General features: G+C 36.9%; 1 protein-coding gene across 2 annotated transcripts in view; it reads right to left on the reverse strand.

Moving 5' to 3' along the window:
• The window catches only part of Tll1 (tolloid like 1), a 178,868-nt gene that overhangs the window by 77,676 nt on the left and 80,445 nt on the right, over nucleotides 1–20,747 (reverse strand). For both annotated transcript variants that reach the window (XM_050138702.1, XM_050138703.1), the window contains 4 exons: nucleotides 13,703–13,813; nucleotides 10,124–10,204; nucleotides 8,088–8,240; nucleotides 7,475–7,592 (listed from right to left, as the gene is read on the reverse strand). In XM_050138702.1, coding sequence (XP_049994659.1) covers nucleotides 7,475–7,592; nucleotides 8,088–8,240; nucleotides 10,124–10,204; nucleotides 13,703–13,813 — 463 coding nt within the window. The remainder of the gene's footprint in view (nucleotides 1–7,474; nucleotides 7,593–8,087; nucleotides 8,241–10,123; nucleotides 10,205–13,702; nucleotides 13,814–20,747) is intronic.

Raw genomic sequence — 20,747 nt, forward strand, 5'->3', positions numbered from 1 at the left:
GTCTGAGTTTTTGTCATACCCAGTTACCACAGTCATTAAGTAGCAAAGAAATCACACAGAGGTCTACATCAGTTATAAACTGATTGGCCCATTAGCTTTTATTAACTCTTATAACTTATATTAGCCCATTATTCTTGTCTGAGTTAGCCACGTGGCTTGGTACCTTATTCGCTGAGGTAGTCACATCTTGCCTCTTCTGTGGCTGGGCCACAACTGCAGACTAGGACTTCCTTCTTCCCAGAATTACCTGTTCTCATTGACCCACCTCTACTTCTTATCTGGTTGTTCCACCTATACTTCCTGTCTGGCTACTGGCCAATCAACGTTTATTTAAAATATAATTGAAAGAATACAGACCATTGTCCCACACCAAGTCTGCAATGACCTCCTACATGCTTGGGTCAGCTGATTCTGTGGGTATTCCATCATGATCTTGACCCCTTTGCTTATAATATCACTCATCCTTTTCTATGACTGTACTCCAGGAGTTCAGTCCATTGCTTAATTGTGGCTCTCTGCATCTGCTTCTATCAGTTACTGGATGAAGGGTCTATGATGACAATTAAGTTAGTCATCAATCTGGTTACAGAGGAAAGGCAGTTAAGGGAAATCAGTATGGTGGTTTCTCAGAAAACTGGTAATCAAACTTCCTTGAGATCCAGCAACACTACTATTGGGCATATACCAAAAGGATTCACATTCATACCACAAGGACATTCACTCAACTGTGTTTATAGCATCAGTATTCATAATAGCCAGAACCTGAACAACCTAGATGCCCCTCAACCGAAGAATGGATAAGGAAAATGTGGTACATTTATATAATGGAGTACTACACAGTGGTAAAAACAATGACATCTTGAAATTTGCAGGCAAATAGATGGAACTAAAAAAAAATACCCTGAGTGAGGTAACCCAGACACAGAAAGATGAACATGGTATATACTTACTCAGAAGAGAATATTAGACATAAAGCAAAGGAAAATCAGGCGATAATCCACAACCCCAGAGAAGACAGGAAACAAGGAGAACCCTAAGAGAGATATACATCATACATGGATTCCCCCCTGGGAAGGAGAAGTAGACAAGATCTTCTTAGTAAACCGGTAGCATGGAGAGAGGAGGGAGGGAGAGAGTGGTAAGGGAGAAGTGGAGCAAGGAGGAGAACATGAGGGAACAGGGTGGACAAACTGGGTGAAGGACAGAGAGGGAGAAAAAGGAACAAGATACCTTGAAAGAGGGAGCCATTATGGGGTTAGCAAGAAACCAGGCACTAGGGAAACTCCCAGGAATCCACAAGGATTACACCAGCTGAGAAGCTAGTGCCCTTTCCTAAGCTATCATTTCTCATGTGGCGTGTTGGATTGTCCACTAATTTTTCTCCTATTCTTTCTTGCCTCACTATCCCAGTGTTTTCTTAACATCGCCATAGTTTTTAAATGTCAAGTTGGATTATGCCAATATTCAGCAACTCTGTGGTAAACTGTGTCAATGCTCAAAAATACACATTCCCCTTTTCTGGTTGGTGATTACAAGCCCCTAATCCACTAATACTGGGTTTCATTACATGGCTTGCCCTGGACAACATCACAGAAGCCCAAGCTGTCATTGCTAGAGAGAACATTTAAGAGTCAACACGTGGCTGGCCATGTGGTTGCTATTTTGTCTGCCAAAAAAGAGCTATGTCCAGAGCGAGGCATCTCCATAGGACTGCATATAGGACTTATATGGCCCTGCGTGAGTAAACAGCATTTGTTGCTCTAAGCAACTGTGAAAGAGGGATCATTTGTTTCAATGTCTTATAAATGATCTTCACACCCATAAGTCTTACCACACCTCTCATCTCGCTCATCTCTCACCACTGCCTCTGCTATCACTTCACTCCGTCCATTCCCCATGCTCTGTCTTGAACATGGAGAGGGCTCATATCTCATTGTCTTTCTCTGTCTATTCCATAAGTTCAAACCTCCAAAACACCCAAGTGACTCTCTTCTATACCTTATTTAACTCTTTGCAAGGACTTGACCTTGAGACTTCTCTGCTTACCTTTCCTCTAAGAATTTCTTGTGTTATTTTTTTCAGTGATTTTGTTTTCTCTTTTCTGTCACTTCTAGGATATCTGCATTTTTGGAGACAGGACTCCCTACCAGCCAAAGCTCACAGAATCTCAAATATGGCACAAGCTCCACAAATATGTCTTGGAAAATAAGTTCCCATAGGCAGAAAGAGCAGGTTGGACTCCAGTGATGACAGTAGGTGCAGCAAGGGTTAAAGTGAGTGTTTCTGAGGCTCTCCCTTCTACTCGGCTCTCCAGTTGTTCCTTAGTATAATTCAGAATTTATTTAAAACCTCTTTATATATTGTTTTTCGTTAAATTAACTTGGCTCAGTTATTTGTATACAAGAATCTTGGCTGGTACAATCTTCTAACTGAAATTCTTTCACAGAAAGAAAACAACTTCTGTTTGATGTTATAACCCAAAAGAACAGTATAAAAGTGACACAAAATGGTGGAGGCACAAAATAAGTATAGGATAATCTCACCACTATTTTAATGCAAACAGACAAAATTTAAACATTGAAACAAAACCTAGAAAACAGCTAAATGAATTAGCGTGGTAGTTGGTGTTGTAAAAGTCATTAAAGAGTATTATGTGGACAAATATTATTGAAGAAGCTGCTGGAATAAGAACAGTAGTAGAACTAGAGCACATTAGACTAAAGTAACAAATTTAGTGACAAAAATCTCTCACAAAAACAAATCAAATGATTTCCATTAAAATATATTTTATTGGTAATGTTCTTACAGTGATTACCACTATTATAACAGCCATTTATTGAAAATATTAATTTATAAGCTTATTTTTTTTCAAATATGGAAGGGAGATTAATTTATATCTCCTACTAACAATGGATCAAAGATAATATATACACACATTTTTATAAAAAAAATAGTCTGGTAAAAATTTGTGAATAGCTTCAACTGAAAACTTAAAACATACTAACACTAAAGGATAAAATAATCTGACTAATATCTTTTAGTACTTATTTATTGTTTTATTACATTTAATTATTTTTCTCCCTACCCCAATATGGCATGAAGCAAGGCTTCCCTTAACAAAAATAAGACAGAAAAAAATGTTTTGAAGGTAATGAAAGTTCCTATTCAATATCATTTCCTGTAAGTGCAGAGATATTTTTCAGTTCCTAGTTTTAGAAATTATAAAAGTTATAAACCACCTTATTGGCAAGGTGATTAAGGTAAAATGTGTTTCTTTAATATGTTAACATTAAAAATAGAACTGATAGGGGCTGAAGAGATGACTCAATGATTGGGAACACTGGCTGCTGTTCTAAAGGATGCAGATGCTATTCTCATCATCCACATGGTGCTCACAGATGACTGTACTTCCAGCTCCATGGGATCCAATGCCCTCTTTTGACTCCTGCAGGTCCCAGGAACACACATGGTGTAGACATACATACAGTCAAAACACCCATACATATAAAATAAATACATTTAAAAGAAAAGAAAAAGAAGAAATGGAAGTGATTTGATATGACCATAAATTTTTACCATGGTAAATTGAAATTTTATCAAGGTAAAGGCATTCCACATTCCATAGTGAGTCATACTCTGTGTACCTAAATGCTATAGGTTCAATGCCCCAGTGCTACATACATGAATGACCCAACACTGAAGTCCAGAAGGAGTGATGAATGTTTGACTTGGTATATTCTAGTAGGCCCTAAAATATTTATGCAGCAACGTTTCCAAGCTCCCTTAAATTCAAGATTAGTTTTTGAGACTTACATACAGCATTATCACAACAAAAATAATGGCATATCTGTGTCTTTAGCCCTGTGTGAAGTTTTAGGAGTCACAAAATAGTTAAAATGATCAGAAGTCGATGAGTTAGTTCTATTACAAAGTATCATCACTATTACTGAAAAAATAATATAAGGCAAATAAGAAAATGTGAAACGACATTCCCCAAATCACCAAAATGCACTGTTACAACTATAACATTGACAAGAATATATTTTTACATGGCACTTAAAAGTCTGATTTTCACATGAGAAATATATGGACTCAACAGGTTATAATGGGAGTATGCATGCATATATATATGATATATATATATATATATATATGCATGCATTTGCAATTAATGAGAAAATAAGCTATAAAATTGAAGGCAAGTGGGGAAGGGCATATGGGATGGTTTGGAGAAGGGGAATGGAAGGGAGATATGTAATTAAATTATAATTTTAAAAAAGTCTGTTTTTTTAGGAATGCAGATGAGTTTTAATTATCTTTGGGTAAGTTGCAAATCATTAAGTTATTTGGATGTAAAATATAAATTCTCACCGAGTTTTATTGTTTAACAAATTTACGAGACTGAAATAATGTTGAAATCGTCTATATTCTCATGAATACCTATATGTAAAACAATGTGTGTGTTCCCTGAGGACACCAAGGTAAATTGTATGCCTTAGTCCTTGGCAAAGATAGATATATGAGCAAGCTGAAGTAAGGTAACTGTAACCGCTGTAGGTGGAACAAAAGTCCACTGTGGGCACCTGATGGACATAAAATCCCACTGTGGACATCTGATGAATATAGAATTCCATTGTGGACTTCTAATGAAAATAAAATTCCACTGTGGGCATCTCAAACAAAGATAAGAACGAACAAAGTCTAGGGAAGAATTCTACCAAGGTGAGAATAAGGCAAGTTGTCTTAATTGATTTCATTTAAAAGTCATTTGTTATTTTATTTATTCCATTTTACTTGCTTATTTGCTAATTTTCAAGTGTTAGGAGTCAAACCCAGGGCCTTGAGCATGTAAGACAAGTAGTTTGCAACTAAGAGACCTTACTATCTCCTGATTAATCCATTGACAAATAGTAACTCTACACATCTGTGGGGACCAATGTAACATTCTCATGCATGTATTAATGGACATTTTTAGAGTCAGAATCTAAGCAAACTGGAAGAGTGGGCTAGTTTGAACTCATTTGCCCAGACTTCTCCTGTGAAATCTCTATACGCACCCATCCTCAACTATTCTTTTTTTTTCTTCTTTTTTTTTCCCACTGAAACGAATGTGTATACCATGTGTTTTAATCGTGTTTTCCTTTCCTTCAATTCTTCTCAGATCTCCCCTTCCCCACATCCCTACCTCTCAACTCTGTGGTCTTTCTCTTTCTCTAAAGCAGATGAGAGAAAATTAAAACAACAGAGAAAGCCATACACACTACCAAAATGAAAATCAAAATAACAAGCAAAAGACCAATAGTTCAAAAAAATTCCAAATAATCAGAGATGAAAAGTCTAGAGAAATAGCCCTAAGTTCATTTTGTAAGCACTGAGGTGGATAGAATCCCATCCCTAACCACAAAGCTGTCTGCAATTGATACCCACTGGCAAAGGAAAATGTGTTTTCTCCAATGGTGTCTCACTGCCTATATTAACCACTTCTCAGGATAGATCCCATGGCCAGGAGCATTTCTCCATTATACCCTTTTGACTGTTCCACACCATCACCGTCTGCTTCATCATCGGAATGAAATGCCTTGTGGTGAAAACTTTTTAATTCTCTTACATTCTAAACACAGCATCTACATCATAAATGCACTTACAAAAACAAAAGTATGAGCAAAAGAAAAATGGTGAGTGGGGAAAACCGGTCTGGTAGGATGAAAGTAAAATGAAAAACACTGAGGAGAAAGTAAAATCAGTATAGGTATCAATTTATTACAGACAGAGCTGTGTTTTATAAAATTTTGGAGAAGGAAAGTGGAAAGATGTATTGACCCAAGCATACATATTTAGAAACACATTAACTGGGCATTAATTGTTAAACTGGACCAAAGAAAGCCACTTCCAAACTCTGCCAAGACAGGTAGGACAGTCCTTCAAATTTCTCTACTTATCAGAAATGTCTGCCAGATATACCAGGCCTCTAGTTCAAATATGGAGGCCCCAACATCACAGAAGAACATAAGGTGACAATTCAAGCTGCTAGATGTCCCTATCTTTAGGTCTTTGACAAAGCTGAAGACTAGATAGTCATAACTAAGGTTTTCCTCAGTTATAATAGAAGGTAAATTACGTATAAAACTTTAGACTCACAAAGATAAGATAGATAATATGTTTTCTCTAATTTTGATTAGATATTGTAACTGTAATTCTTATTTGATAACTGTTTTTGTTGTGTATGGTTTTACTATATAAAAGTTAAAACCTTCCTTTTTAATTAAACAAAAAGGCAGAAATGTGAAATATTCCTTTACACTCTGTGAATGTGTCAATGTGGCTTGTTTAATAAAGAAGCTGACTAGCCAACAGCTGGACAGGATAAGATTAGGTGGGTGAGGCAAACTGGGAATGCCTGGGCAAAGAAAGGCAGATTCTGGAGAGTTGCGGGCAAATGCAGAGAGAAGGAGGATGGACACCATACTGAGTAAAGGTAATAAACCACATGTCAAAGAATAGATACGAAATATGAGTTAATATAAATGTAAGAGTTAGCTAGGAACAAGTTTGAACTATTGGCCAAGCACTTGTAATTAATATTAAGCATCTGGATGATTATTCAAGAGTGGTTGTCTGCAAAAGAAAACTCGGCCTACAGCAAAAACGTGTGACTTGGTGCACATGCACACATAAGAATCTGCTTGTAGGAGTAGATTGTCTGCTTATACCATGTGGATTTTAGAGGCCACTTAGGCAATCAGGTTTGTTTGCACACATATTTACTCTCTGGAACATCTTGCCAACTTCCTAAAATGATTATCTAATTTAATATAATACTTTGTTTACTATGACAATTCCATATATGCATATAAATTGTTCATATTTACCTCCCACTCCCTCCCCAACTCCAAATCCCTACACCTTTCTCTTTAAATGTCATGTTCTCTTTTTATTTTTTTCTTTTTCTAAAATTATTTTTAAGAAATTATTTGTTATCTTGTAAGTACATTTCAAAAACACTCTTGTAGGAGAAAACACCAACGAATCTTTCCCTCACCAGTGTCCTTGGAAGTCAATTGCTCGTGGCAGCAACTTGGAAAATGAAGACAGGAGAGCAGGTAGATTTTCCTAAAGGTCTGAGATGCTACAGAGAAGAACTCGAATACCAACATAAGACAGCAGAGACCAAATGACATGATGAGCAACTGTACTAGAAACCAAGTGCTTAGATTTCCCAGAGAGGCTGGACACAGATTTTGAGGTTGCTGAGCACAGAGAGAAGAGTTCTAGAAAAACTGCTGTAGCAAGACAAATGACCTGCAAAGGGGCACAAAGCCCAGTGATCATGAAAATATGTTTGTCTGAATGCAAGTTTATTATGCAAAACTCAGACTGTCGCTTGGCCAAAGTACTCTGCAAGCAGGAAGAAAGGAATCCTACCTATAAGCCTTTCCCTTCTAGTCTTCAAAACTGAAGTCCATTCTCTACTTACCCACAAGGCCTATAGGTGAACACAATGTAACTCTCTTCATCACTTCTCTCAGTGAAAGTCACACATGTGTGCTTTTCCCAGTGTCTCATGGCCTGCTTGAACATGGCTCGCTGGCTGCCTGGAAAAATTCATGACTTTAATAAAACAGTGTGGGCTTTCAGGGAGGCGTGTTTTGTGCTGGCTCCGCCATCTGGCTGGCAGATCAGGATGCCAGCCAGCACTGTCATCAACCATGTCGGGTTCACAGCACCACAATAAGTCATTGCTCAGACTCCACGCTTACTTTCTAATCAGAGGGTTAACCCACTAGCTCTACGAATATGTGCCTTAGAGACTTTGTTGGGGGAGTCAGTTCAGACAAGCTGCCTTGCAGAGTAAATCTGAAACACTGTATGAAGTCCAGGACAATACTTTAGACCCTAAATGAAAGACAAGATATTTTACTTCAAATTTAGAGATGTTTTAAGTTAGAGGTCCTGGTTAATTGAGCGTTTTTTCACATTTTATTGGATAGTGTATTTTTTATAATAATATTCTATAAAAGTACATGCCTGTATAATAGATTTCCTTTTTTAAAAATCACACACACACATACTCACTGGGAATATCTTACCAGTAAAGTTGCCTCCTATGACATAAGGAATGACACCTCCAGGCCATATTCTTTCTGTCCTTGATGTAGCAGCTCTGGGAACTCGGTTTTTCTCATTTTGTTCTGAGAATTTTAAAGGTGCTTTTCCTTTAGTGGTCTTGTTTTGCTCCAAGCCTGCAGTGACATTTAAAACATCTGTCCAACAGAATCCTACTACCTTTAAGGAATAAGAGTTCAAATATCTCATATATGTATTTGCATAAACACACCCAAATAGCATTAAAGGAAAATGGCAGTCATTTTACCTGTTTAATAAACACATAGAAATATTTAAGTATTTTAAGACCCAATAACATTTCTCAATGTCCTATAAATGAGTCATGAGTAATTTTTACAATTTAGACAAGAAGATACAGAAGTCTGGAACGAGTATATGGTTATGGAAAAAAAAACTGTATTAAATTGCCGATCTTATCAGTCCATGACCTATTCACCACAGCTGACAAAACAGATACTGTTCAGTGAAAGTGCTCGACCTTCAAGATTATTTCTTTAAATTATTCTGGTCAAGTACTTAATCATTGAAACCAAGGTTGATATTCCAGTAAAAAAGTCTAAGCAATAAATGTTACATCACATAAATGATTAAGAAAAATAAGGCATTGACCACTAAGACAATCAGTTGTCTCCATTCCTGTCTTCTGCATTCTTCTCCGGCTATCAGCATGAGCCAGAGGCAGCTACAACGCAGTATAGGTTTAAGAAAATGTTGCCTATTCAGAGAAAACTCCAAGTCGAGAGTCTTATTGTCTTTGCCTTTCTTGGAATTTTTCTTGTTGTGTTTGCTTTTCACAGATGTTCACGGCTATTCTTTTCATTCATCCATCAGTGTTACTGAGCTGCCCCTCACTAAATGCACTATGGTGACAACCACTGAACATAGAACCCCATGACAAAGTCTTGAGTATGCCTCTCTCTTCAATGTCCTTGAGCAAACATATTGTCTTTGCTTAGGAAGATCACTTCTGGAAAGTGAGCTCATTGATCCTATCAGCTGAAGGAGTATTAGGACATTAAGCCCAAATAATGGGCTTACTAAAAAGGTTTCAGAATCTATGCATGGTAATAAATTAAATATTATAGATATGAACTAATTATGAAACCTGAAATGAATACATGCATATATAAATATATTATTATTATGTTTTATTTGGTGTTTTGGTTGCTGTTTTAAATTTATTATTTATTTTCACGAACAAAGGTGTTTTGCCTGCATGAATGTCTGTGCACTAAATTTCTGCCTGATACTTGCAGAGGCCAAAAGAGGATATCAGGTTCCCTGGGACTGGAGTTAGAGTTGTGAGCTGCAAAACTGATGCTGGGAATTGAACTGAGGTCCTATGCAATGAGCATCCAGTGCTTATTTCACTTTTTGCTTGATTTTGGTTTGTTTTTCTTTGAGGCCTTGTTTGTGTGTATATTTGTTATTTTTGTTTGCTTGTTTGCTTTGAGGCAGGGTCTCAAGTATTCCTAAAATGCACAGTATAGCTAGGGCCACCTTTAGCATATGGTAATATTCTTTACCCAGCCTTCAAAGTGGTATGAATTACAGACATGAACCATCATGCCTGGTTCACCACTTTTCTTAGTAGAAAGATCCCTCTGAAAAGTTAAAAAAAAATACTTTCATTTAGAAGCAAATACTGCTATGATTTCTTTATTGTTTGATAAAATTGAGGCAGTTCCATGGCCTATAAAATATTTTAAAACAGTAATTAATGAATTGGAAACAAAAACATACAAGTAATACTTATCTCATCTCATACTAGGAAAAGTTTAAGTTGATTCAAAAGAACATTTCCATTTTCTTCAACTTAAGCTCTACAAACTGGACATGATGCATCAATTAACGAAACACAAAAGGGACTCTCTACATCTCTCAGTATATCCTTTACCTCCATTACAGAATAGTGACACACTGATCTTAATAAACTGAATTTCTATGGGTATTATTTTTCCGTCAAGTAAAGAATCTGCAGCTTTAAACACTGATATACCAGAGCCAAGTCTTCTTATCCTGTCTATCAGCTGATAGAGAGCCCCTCGCTTCTTTGGTATGCCATGGTCTCCAAATCCACCTGAAGAATAAAAGAAAACATTAAGTCTATCACTGTCAGTCCTTGCAAATAAACAATGGTAACACTGCTAGTTTCTCCTTGGTTGGGCTTTTATATGAAATTAATGTATTAGAAATTATTATTCATGAATCTTTGTAGAGATTAAAGTTTCTACAAGAACACATTAGTAGCTAAAAAGAAGGAGGTGGGAGAAACTTGGCAAGCAACCGAAATGCCTTTATTTGGGCATCAGGACAATTGAGTTATCTATTGATAATCTGAAACATTTTTCTTCTCTGTGACCTTGACACCACCTGTTGCCACATAGCTATGCTATGCAGAATGTCAGGAAGTCACAAAGCCATATCGATTGCTTCCCAGCTACTTCCCTTGTGTAAACTGAGTCTGTTCAAATGTCTTGCCAGGAAGTGGGAATCAAAACACTAGAAGAGCAACCTCGCATGACAAGTTTTGTTCCTAAACTTTGAAATATCAGGTCAAATATCACAGTACATTCAGCTATATCTTGAACGTAATTCTCCCTAATTTATATAATCAGGAAAAAAATCATAAGGTAAGTACTCCAGTGGATGTTCAACTGCAAAATGTGTTACATTACCTTATGAGATTTGCAAGATTTTTAAAATAATAAAATACCCTCAAAGGATGTTCCAGAAAATAATGAGGAAAAAGAGGAGAAGTTTAAGGAAATCTAACTTCCTAAAGGAGAAGCCAAATGTCCTTATAAGGCAACCAGTGGAAGCACAGACTAGTAGTTTGTTTAGTTATTTGCATTACATGGTCACATTTTTCTGTGCATCTTGAGAAAAATGTTTGAAATTTTTCCATCAGACATTTCAGAAAGATGAAGTCACACTCAAATGTACTCATTCCTAAGAAGCTACTTAAAATCCTTTTAAAGTGTGGGCTCTACATGTTTTAAATGACCATTATATGGAAACTTCAGTTAGATTAAATGGAACCAAAATGCATGTAACTAGATCTTTAAAGGACTCCTTATGAAAATAAAGGAATGTCTTGGCTACTATCAAGATAGTTATATGGATGTGAATCATAGAATTGAAAGGTGAAGTTCTAAACCAAGGAAAAGTGATTGTGTTTGGAAGAATGGTTTAGCAATTTTTAATGACATTTAGAATAAATGAAACAAAGTGTGACACTGGTAATTCACTAAATTTTAAAAGTGGTAGATCTTTTTGGCACTTGTTCTAGAACACAATGGAAATATAGAAATCAAGTGTTTATTTATTTGTAAACATAACTCCTATGTTTTTAAATTAGAAGACAAGAAAAATAACAACTCTATTTAAACAAATCCCCAGGAAAGGAAAAATTGAGTAAAATCATAAAATATAGGACATTTAAATTATTTGAAATTCACTTGTAAAGTGCAATTTCCAACTGAGGTTTCTGATCTGTGTGCTTGCCAGCATGGATTTACATTCTTTATATTATCAAAACTATATTGTGTTCTACATTATAATATTTACAGAGATATTTTTTTCCTCAAACCATTCTATCTATGAGCCCACATTTTAAATAAATTATCAACATTAAATGATAGTTTTAAGGTTTTTAATCACAGAAAAGCAATGATTCCCAAAGCATGTGGAAAGTTAAGCCTAAGAAATGACCTACATCATACTTATATCACTTTAATAGAAACTCAAAACCCAGTTTAACACAGGGTCTTGCCGAGTAGTGTCAGTTTTTTTGTTGTTCAGAATCAACTACCACAATAAAATATGGGTAGAAAAGAACACTGGAGAGGAAGGTGCTGGACAAATCCCACAATGAGTCTAGCAGAGAGGGCTTGGAAGGAGGACCAAATATGGCTAAGTAGATGTGAAACTGTCCTGTGGGGACCTGTGCCTTTGCATGTGTGTAGAAGAGGTTAAAGAACTTGATGGCTTGAAAACCTAAGTTCACACAGCAAATCATGTGGAGTTTAGTTTTTCAGTATTTGGAATTCACAGCCCAGAGGATGAACACATGCCAATCACAGATAGTTTGCAATATCCTTTACATAAGTCCTAGCTTATGTATTAATCTATATTAAATATATGTTATCTATATTTATATTTGCATATGTACATACAGTGGTCCAGGTGTCAGGAAAGACTGTCACTATATACAACAAACGCCGAAGCATGTTATTTTTTGTGAATCCTTTAGTTTTTACCATTTGTATTTCTCTTGCAACGATGTTTCTTAGTTGTGATAATAGAATTTTAACTGGATAGGTCCATACCCTTATTTTAGAAACTGCTTGCTAAAATGTATAATACGGAAATGTGTTGTTGCATTTTCTACAAATTTTCTGTAATTAATTTTCAAATGTATTCACACATGTACATATGCATGTCTGCACACACACAACCAACTGCTAGTATCTGCTGCATTTAGGACCATCCCACTGCCATCCTTTGTATTATCATACAGCTTTTCCATATGCTTGGAATTTGCTGAAACACAAAGGTTACTAAATCAAATGAATTAGGCAAGGAGATGCTGATACACAGTAAAATGTCTTAACTGTAAGTCAGATTTGTCTGCTGGATAACAGAGAAGAATTTTATACATACTTAATATCACATAGGATAAGACAGTGATTCTCAACCTTCCTAAATGATATGTCCTTTTAATATAATTCATCATGTTACAGTGACCCCCCAATCAAAAACTTATTTTCATTGCTACTTCCTAACTGTAATTTTGTTACTCTTATGAATCATAATGTAAAGATCTGATATGCAGGATATCTGATATGCAACCCCTATGAAAGGGTCATTTGACTCCCAAAGACATTATGACTCATAGGTTGAAAATCACTGGGTCGTGTAAGAGAAGGTCAAATTAGAAAAGGGAGGAATTAAAGAAGATAAAAGGAATGCATCAAATCAATGTTTTAATGCCTGGTATGGTAGAATATGATTACAACAGCACTTGGGAGGTGAAGGTAAGAAGATCAGATGTTTAAGGCCGGTATGAACTGATAGCAAGGTTGAAGCTAGTCTGAGCTGCATGAGACTCTCTCCCAAAAATAAATAAGCAAATAAATAAGTAAATAAATAACATTTACCAGATATAACTAAAAAAGAAGAACTTAATCCTTTTAGTCTTGAAACCTCTAAAATGGAACACAGAATAAAAATTGTACTAAGAAATTTTAAAGAATATTTAAACCTTAAAAACTATTTCAAACCTCTGGGTTTCCATAGAGGCATAATTCAAATGTATTCAAAACGCCTAAAATTGGAATCACCTCCAGGGGTTTTCATCAAAGTTATTGTGGCAGAAACAGCCATGGAGCATAAGTACAAAATGGTTGTTAAATAAAATTATAAATATAAGCTATGATAAGAACCTAAACTTTAAACTATGCTTATTTCCATGGACAAAGTCAAATTTGATGTGAGTTTTCAAGAATATTCACAGAATTTCAAATATATTTTCCAAAAAAAAGAGTTATAAATGTGTTCAAATAGTCAGCCTTACCTGTGCTGTGTCCAAGTTTTCCAAAAGGACTCTGTGTCAGGTCAATTGTCCTGTCTATTTGAAAGATATTCAAGTCTTCATCGTCTAAGGCAATGTCACCCCAAAACACAGCTAGAACAAAGAAGTGGGATTAACATGTAAAAACAATGTCAGAGTAAAATCAATGCATAGCAAGCTAACTATAGAACCTTATGGGAGCTGGCTCAGAGGTTAAGAGCACACATTGCTCTCACAGAGGTCCTACCTTTGTTTCCAGGAACTACCTCAGGTGCCTCAGGAACACCTATGACCCCAGCTGACAGCCACTGCACTCATGTGCCCCCCACCCTGACATAAACACAAAATTTTAAATGAACTTTCTCAAAAGCACATTTTCAAGATAATCTTACCCGAGTAAATTAGACTAAAATACACCCTGCCCCCAATGTTGGTATTTGGACAGAAACCAAAGTTTGTTTGAGTGAGATGACCCACAGGGGAAAGCTGGTACCTTGAGCTAATCCTCAAATTATTGGAATTTTAATATGGATCTCACATTTTCTCTGAATGCCTCTGCCCCCTGTGAGCCTTCACCAACAAGTGGACGCAGTAACAAGGGAATGATGTACAAAGACTACTCAGTTCAGCGAGATTCAATCCAAACTAGACGTGCTGTGCTGAGGCAGCCGTTCAGCGCACTCCGTTGCTTTTAAGGCATGTCTTTAAAGACCAAGCTGCCTCTGGGTATTTAGAAATGGGTGCACGATTTAAAAAACAAAGTTTTAAGTCAATATTTGTTTGGGCAACAACTTCATATTATGCTGTTCATGTTTAATGACTTATTAAAGTCATGGCTTGTCACTTTAGGAACCTAAAATAATTCCACAACCCAGAATACACAGATCCTCCCCAAAGCTTTATGCTGCTTAAAAAAAAAAAAAAAAAAAAAAGCAAATAAACCATTGTGAAAGAATGGGTCTTATTTATGACTAGCATGCAAATTTTTCTTCTAAGATTATAAATATTAACATAATAATGAAATAGATGTTTTGTTCAAACCAAAACTAAGCCTCTGATTACTTTGTAGCGAAAGGCGTCATAACACATTAACTTCAGGGTCTGTAACTGAGCAAATGCATTTATCATGAGGCAGTAAACTATAAAAAATACCGAGAATTTCCAAGATTATTCTTAATTTTTTTAATTAATTTATTTATTTATTAAAGATTTCTGTCTCTTCCCCACCGCCGCCTCCCCTTTCCCTCCCCCTCCCCCAATCAAATCCCCCTCCCTCATCAGCCCAAAAAGCAATCAGGGTTCTCTGCCCGGTGGGAAGTCCAAGGACCACCCACCTCCATCCAGGTCTAGTAAGGTGAGCATCCACGAAACTGCCTAGGCTCCCACGAAACCAATAGGTCCAGTAGAATCAAAAACCCGTTGCCATTGTTCTTGAGCTCTCAGTAGTCCTCCTTGTCTGCTATGTTCAGCGAGACCAGTTTTGACCCAGGCTTTTTCAGACCCAGGCCAGTTGGCCTTGGTGAGTTCCTGATAGAACATCCCCATTGTCTCAGTGTATGGGTGCACCCCTCGCGGTCCTGAGTTCCTTGCTTGTGCTCTCTCTCCTTCTGCTCCTGATTTGGACCTTGAGATTTCAGTCCGGTGCTCCAATGTGGGTCTCTGTCTCTGTCTCCTTTCATCGCCTGATGAAGTTTAATATTCAGGAGGAAGCCTATATGATTTTCTTTGGGTTCTCCTTCTTATTTAGCTTCTCTAAGAACCCGAATTATAGGTTCAATGTCCTTTATTTATGGCTAGAAACCAAATATGAGTGAGAATGTCCCATGTTCCTCTTTTTGGGTCTGGCTTACCTCACTCAGGATGGTGTTTTCTATTTCCATTCATTTGCCTGCAAACTTCAAGAAGTCCTTGTTTTTTACTGCTGAGTAGTACTCTAATATGTATATATTCCATACTTTCTTCATCCATTCTTCAATTGAAGGGCATCTAGGTTGTTTCCAGGTTCTGGCTATTACAAACAATGCTGCTATAAACATAGTAGAGCATATACTTTTGTTGTGTGATAAGGCCTCTCTTGGGTATATTCCCAAGAGTGGTATTGCTGGGTCCATGGGTAGGTTAATCCCAAATTTCCTGAGAAACCTCCACACTGCTTTCCAGAGTAGTTGCACAAGTTTGCATTCCCACCAGCAATGGATGTCACAACCTCTCCAGCAAAGGCTATCATCGGTGTTTTTGATTTTCGCCATTCTGACAGGTGTAAGATGGTATCTTAAAGTTGTCTTGATTTGCATTTCCCTGATCTCTAAGGACGTTGAGCATGACCTTAGGTGTCTTTTGGCCATTTGAACTTCTTCTGTTGAGAGATCTCTCTTCAACTCAGTGCCCCATTTTATAATTGGGTTGATTAGCCTTTTACGGTCTAGTTCTTAATTTTTTCTTTTATCTTTCTTTTCATTTTAATACTGGTTTACAGATATTCTTTTTGTTTAAAATTAACTTCATGAGCTAGAGAGATGGCACGGAGGTTAAGAGCACTGGCTGTTCTGTAAGAGGTCCTGAGTTCAATTCCCAGCAACCACATGGTGGCTCACGGCCGTCTATAGTGGAATCTGATGCCCTCTTTGGCCATAGGTTGTGCATGCAGGTAGAGCACTCATATACATAAAATAAATAAGTAAAATTAACTTCAGATTTTCTTCTTTAAAACAAAAAAGGACAGAACATGAAGATTTATGAAGTGATTAAAAACTATCCTTTAAAAATTTTTGTCTTTTATTGTACTATAATCTTTATCTTTATTAATTTTAGCATTATAAAAAGCTAGTTAATAAAAGGTAGTGAACTTAACAAATTGAAACTCCAGTTGTGAAGGTTATGAGTTGTTTGGGGTTTTCATCAATGGCTAAATTATTTAATTAACCGGTGAGTTTGGGTTCTTCACATAAAACTCAAAGGTGAGAAAGTGAGATGGGTACAAATCAAAACAGAAAGAAAACAGAACTCAGCTCAAGGTAGGTTATCAGTTCCAAATACAGAAAATTCTTTTTTAACTACAAACTCTCTTCTCTACTGCCTTCTCCCTCCATGCCACCAATGATGAGCTCTGTCAGCTGAATGGCAATCTACCCAACGCAGAGAATGGCTTACTGTCACTTATGACCACAGAAACAAAGTCACAAAAAGAGGACAGTTTACAACACTGAAAGCATGCCCAAAATTAAACCCAGACTTGGAAATTGAATTCCACTCATGCATATGCTACAGAAAATACAAAGGCTCTCACACCCCTAAAACACTCATCCCCTGAAAGAGACAATCTACTTTCATTTATTACTTTATCAGTCATCATAAAAGAATCATTGGTTTTCATTAAAAGTACATTCACATTCAAGGGTTTGTTTTGTAAATTCAAATTTACTATTCTTTAAGAGATTATCATTATGTGTATGACTGAAGGAATACCTGTGACCATAGGTAGTCAAAGCCAGTCCATCTCTCTTAATGCCGCAGTCCTACACACAGCTAGAGTCTAGATGTCTAGGGGTTTCTCTAACTGTGAGTGAGAATCAGAGAACGTGCTTTAAAAAACTTCAGGATTCATTGGGTCTGGAGATGAACCTCAGATTTCTACACTTAATAAACTCCCAGTTACCAGGAATAGATGTCACTTTGATCATCTTTCCTGCTATTCATTTTTTATTTTTGTTAGAATAAACCTTCAGACTGGCTGACTAGAAGGCTGAGGCATTGCACAGCTGAAATATCGGTTTGTCAGTTCTACATTTTACATAATAAATAGAGGTTCAGTAAGTTAAAGTCTGAGTGTGTTTGGGATTTTTATTTTCTTGCATGACATTTCTTATGAGGTAGGCACAAATGTCCTGGTATGTTACACCAAACACAGTCAACAATCCATGGGAAAAACATGTAAATAAAGCAAAAAATTACTTCTAGAGAGACAGAAAGAGGAAAGCATGAGACCAGATGATACTTAGTTATAGACAAAACGGGTCTGGAGAACATAAACCCATTTTATTTATCATCCTCTGTCTTAACTCAGAACTTCAGATAAAGCTTGGCAGGCAGCTCTGAACGCTCCATAAACTAGTCCAGGAGAAGACTAAGCATTTTCTTGGAAGTAGCGAGTGATGAAGCCAACTCACTTATGTGCTTTCAGAATGCATGTTAGACCCATACATCTTCAAATCCATGTTAACACACACACACACCACATTACAATATTTAAAATGCCCAGTTTCTCTAAATGGCACACATTTTGGGTTTTCTTGCAGCATGTTAAATCTAAGTAAGTGTTTTTTTTTTTGTTTTTGTTTTTGGTTTTTTTTTTTGTATGCCAAAATATTCTGTGCAAGTCTTGGTCCATCAGGCTAGAGCATGACAACTTGTAGTGAGGGTTTAGCTTCTTTATTATAATCTCCTATAGATTTGATATATATAGAAGCAAAGACATTGTGGAATATTATTTTAACAAGGTAAAGATATGCTACATTTGTTTATGCTGCTGAATATTACTTTAACTACGGGAATGTGTGTTACATTTGTTTCTGCTGTATTTGTTTATGTAAAAATATGTTACACTTATTTCACCTTGTTTGCCTAAGGCGTCTGATTTGTCTAATAAAAAGCTGAACAGCCAAGAGCCAGGCAGTAAAGGGATAAAAAGGCAGGCAGAGACAGAATAAGTAGGAAGAGAAATCTAGGCTCCAGAGAGAAAAGAAGGAGAAAAGATTGAGGGAGAAAGAGAGGGACACACTTAGGGCCAGAAACTAGGTGGCCACCAGTCAGATAGGCGGAGTAGTGAAAGTAAGATATATAGAATGAAAAACAGGTAAAAAGCCTGAAGCAAAACATAGATAAAGAGAACCAGGTCAAAATAAAAGCTAGAACAAGGCCTAGCATTCATAATTAATAATAAATCTCCGTGCCATGATTTGAGAGATGGTTGGTAGTCCAAGAGAAAGTCTGGTACATAAAAGATACATGAGATTCTAGAAACTTATTGGAATTTTTTTTCACTTCTTTTTCTCTATTTTTGTCCTGTGGTTTTGATTTTAAAAAGTCAAAAATAAAGAGAAAAAGTATCAAGTATTATTAATTTGGCCTATTTAATGCGGCGATGAGGCACTGATGAGATTAGAGCTGTGAGGAATCTGGGAAGCTGCTCTATGGGATGGCACTATGAAATAAATGCTCGGATAGGATTAAAGTATTTCCTATCTGTCTGGAATTATGCTGGGATTCCTGTGGCCAGAAGGGAACTGGAGCTAACTCGCGGGCCAGAACTAAATGTTGAATGGGCAATTTTGAAACTACATACAAAACCACAGGTTTTGTTTTTCCCCTAAAGGTCATTTGTCTTCAATATCCTACAAAATTGGAAGTGGCGGGAGCCCAGGACGGTTGTAATGATCCTGATCCGGCATACTGAATAAGGATACTTCACAGAATAATGCATGGGGAGACTGAACAATCCAAAGTACGATGCTCCACACACTCCCTGTAAAGGATCTTCAGCCATACCGCATCAATGATAGACCTAAAAATGAAAGGCTTAATTACAAACAATTAAATCGGAGACCACTGAGATAGCCTGTAAAGGTGCATGCCGCCAGACCTGGTGCCCTGAGTTTCATCCCCAGGTCCCACTAGGTCGGAGGAGAAAATCAATCTACTCCTTCAGACTGAACTCTGACCTCTACATGCATGCTGTGGAAATCTCATGTATAAAAGCACACACACGGGAGGGAGGACATTTCCAAACAAAGAGAGTTATCACTCACACACAAAACGAGAAGAGGCAGGCAGATCTCTGGGAGTCCGAGGCCAGACGGGTCTACAAGAGCTAGTTCCAGGACCGGCAACAAAGCACCAAAGCTACAGAGAAATTCTGTCTCGAAAAACCAAAAAAAAAAAAAAAAAAAAAAAAAAAAAAAAAAAAAAAAAAAAAAAACACAGAGTCACATACACAAAAAGAGACATAGGGCGGGGGAGTTCATACACAAACAGAACACGCACACACAGAGATGTACAGAGAAAAAAAAGAGAGAGAGGGGGAATGCAACAGAGAATAAATAAATATACTTAAAATGATTAAACAAGAAGAAATGCATATTTTGTGTGCATCATTTTCTTTAACTTTTAGTACTGATGTAGGCCCAGTGGGTAGTTTCAAGGAGGACTAGAGTCTGTGGTCCTTAATATCTTTAAAAATCATAGTATGGGTTTATAAACAGTGAACCCACATATTGTTCTGGAATAAAGTTCAAAGCACATTGGTAAAGAGATCACACAACTAGCAAAGATGAGTGACTTCGCCAAGGTCAAAGCCTTTCAATTCACTGAAGAAAAATGCTCTTCCACCACCAAATACTCCTAGAATAACCAATGTAATTATTAGTTTAACACCATAGTATCTTACATCTGGTTGCTATGATACCTGAGAACACAGTGTGGTAGACAAGGGCAGTCTGTTGGGCCTTATCTATGGAGAAATCCCCTCTCCCAGGAAACCCGTCTTCCCAAATGTCCCAATCGGGTGTCTCCTCACTCTCCAGGTCCTGCTTCAGGTGCTTCCATCAACAATAGGTAGGCACACAAAATTCCATAAGGATGCTTACAATCATCTAATTTCTCAGTCTGGATTAAAAAATATTAATCACACCAGGAAGTACCTGTTTCTCACTTTTACCCCTATTTTGTAAAAGTACGTTTATTTTTGCTAATACCTAAGAACGCAGCTGTACCTATTAATGGGAAAGCACTGCAAACTGGTACCTGCATGCACTACATAGCATGTAAACCAAGTTTGATATATCTATATTCAAAACCTTCTTCCGTGTGTTCGGACTGATATTGAGGTCTTTGATCCATTTGGACTTGAGTTTTGTGCAAGGTGATAGATATGGGTCTAATTTCAATCTTCTACAGGTTGACATCCAGTTGTGCCAGCACCATTTGTTGAAGATGCTTTCTTTCTTCCATTGTATACTTTTAGCTCCTTTGTCGAAAATGAGGTGTTCATCGG

Source organism: Alexandromys fortis, unplaced genomic scaffold, assembly GCF_014885135.2.
Source record: "Alexandromys fortis isolate MF-2015 unplaced genomic scaffold, M_Fortis_MF-2015_v1.1 scaffold_11, whole genome shotgun sequence".
Taxonomy (NCBI): Eukaryota; Metazoa; Chordata; class Mammalia; order Rodentia; family Cricetidae; genus Alexandromys; species Alexandromys fortis.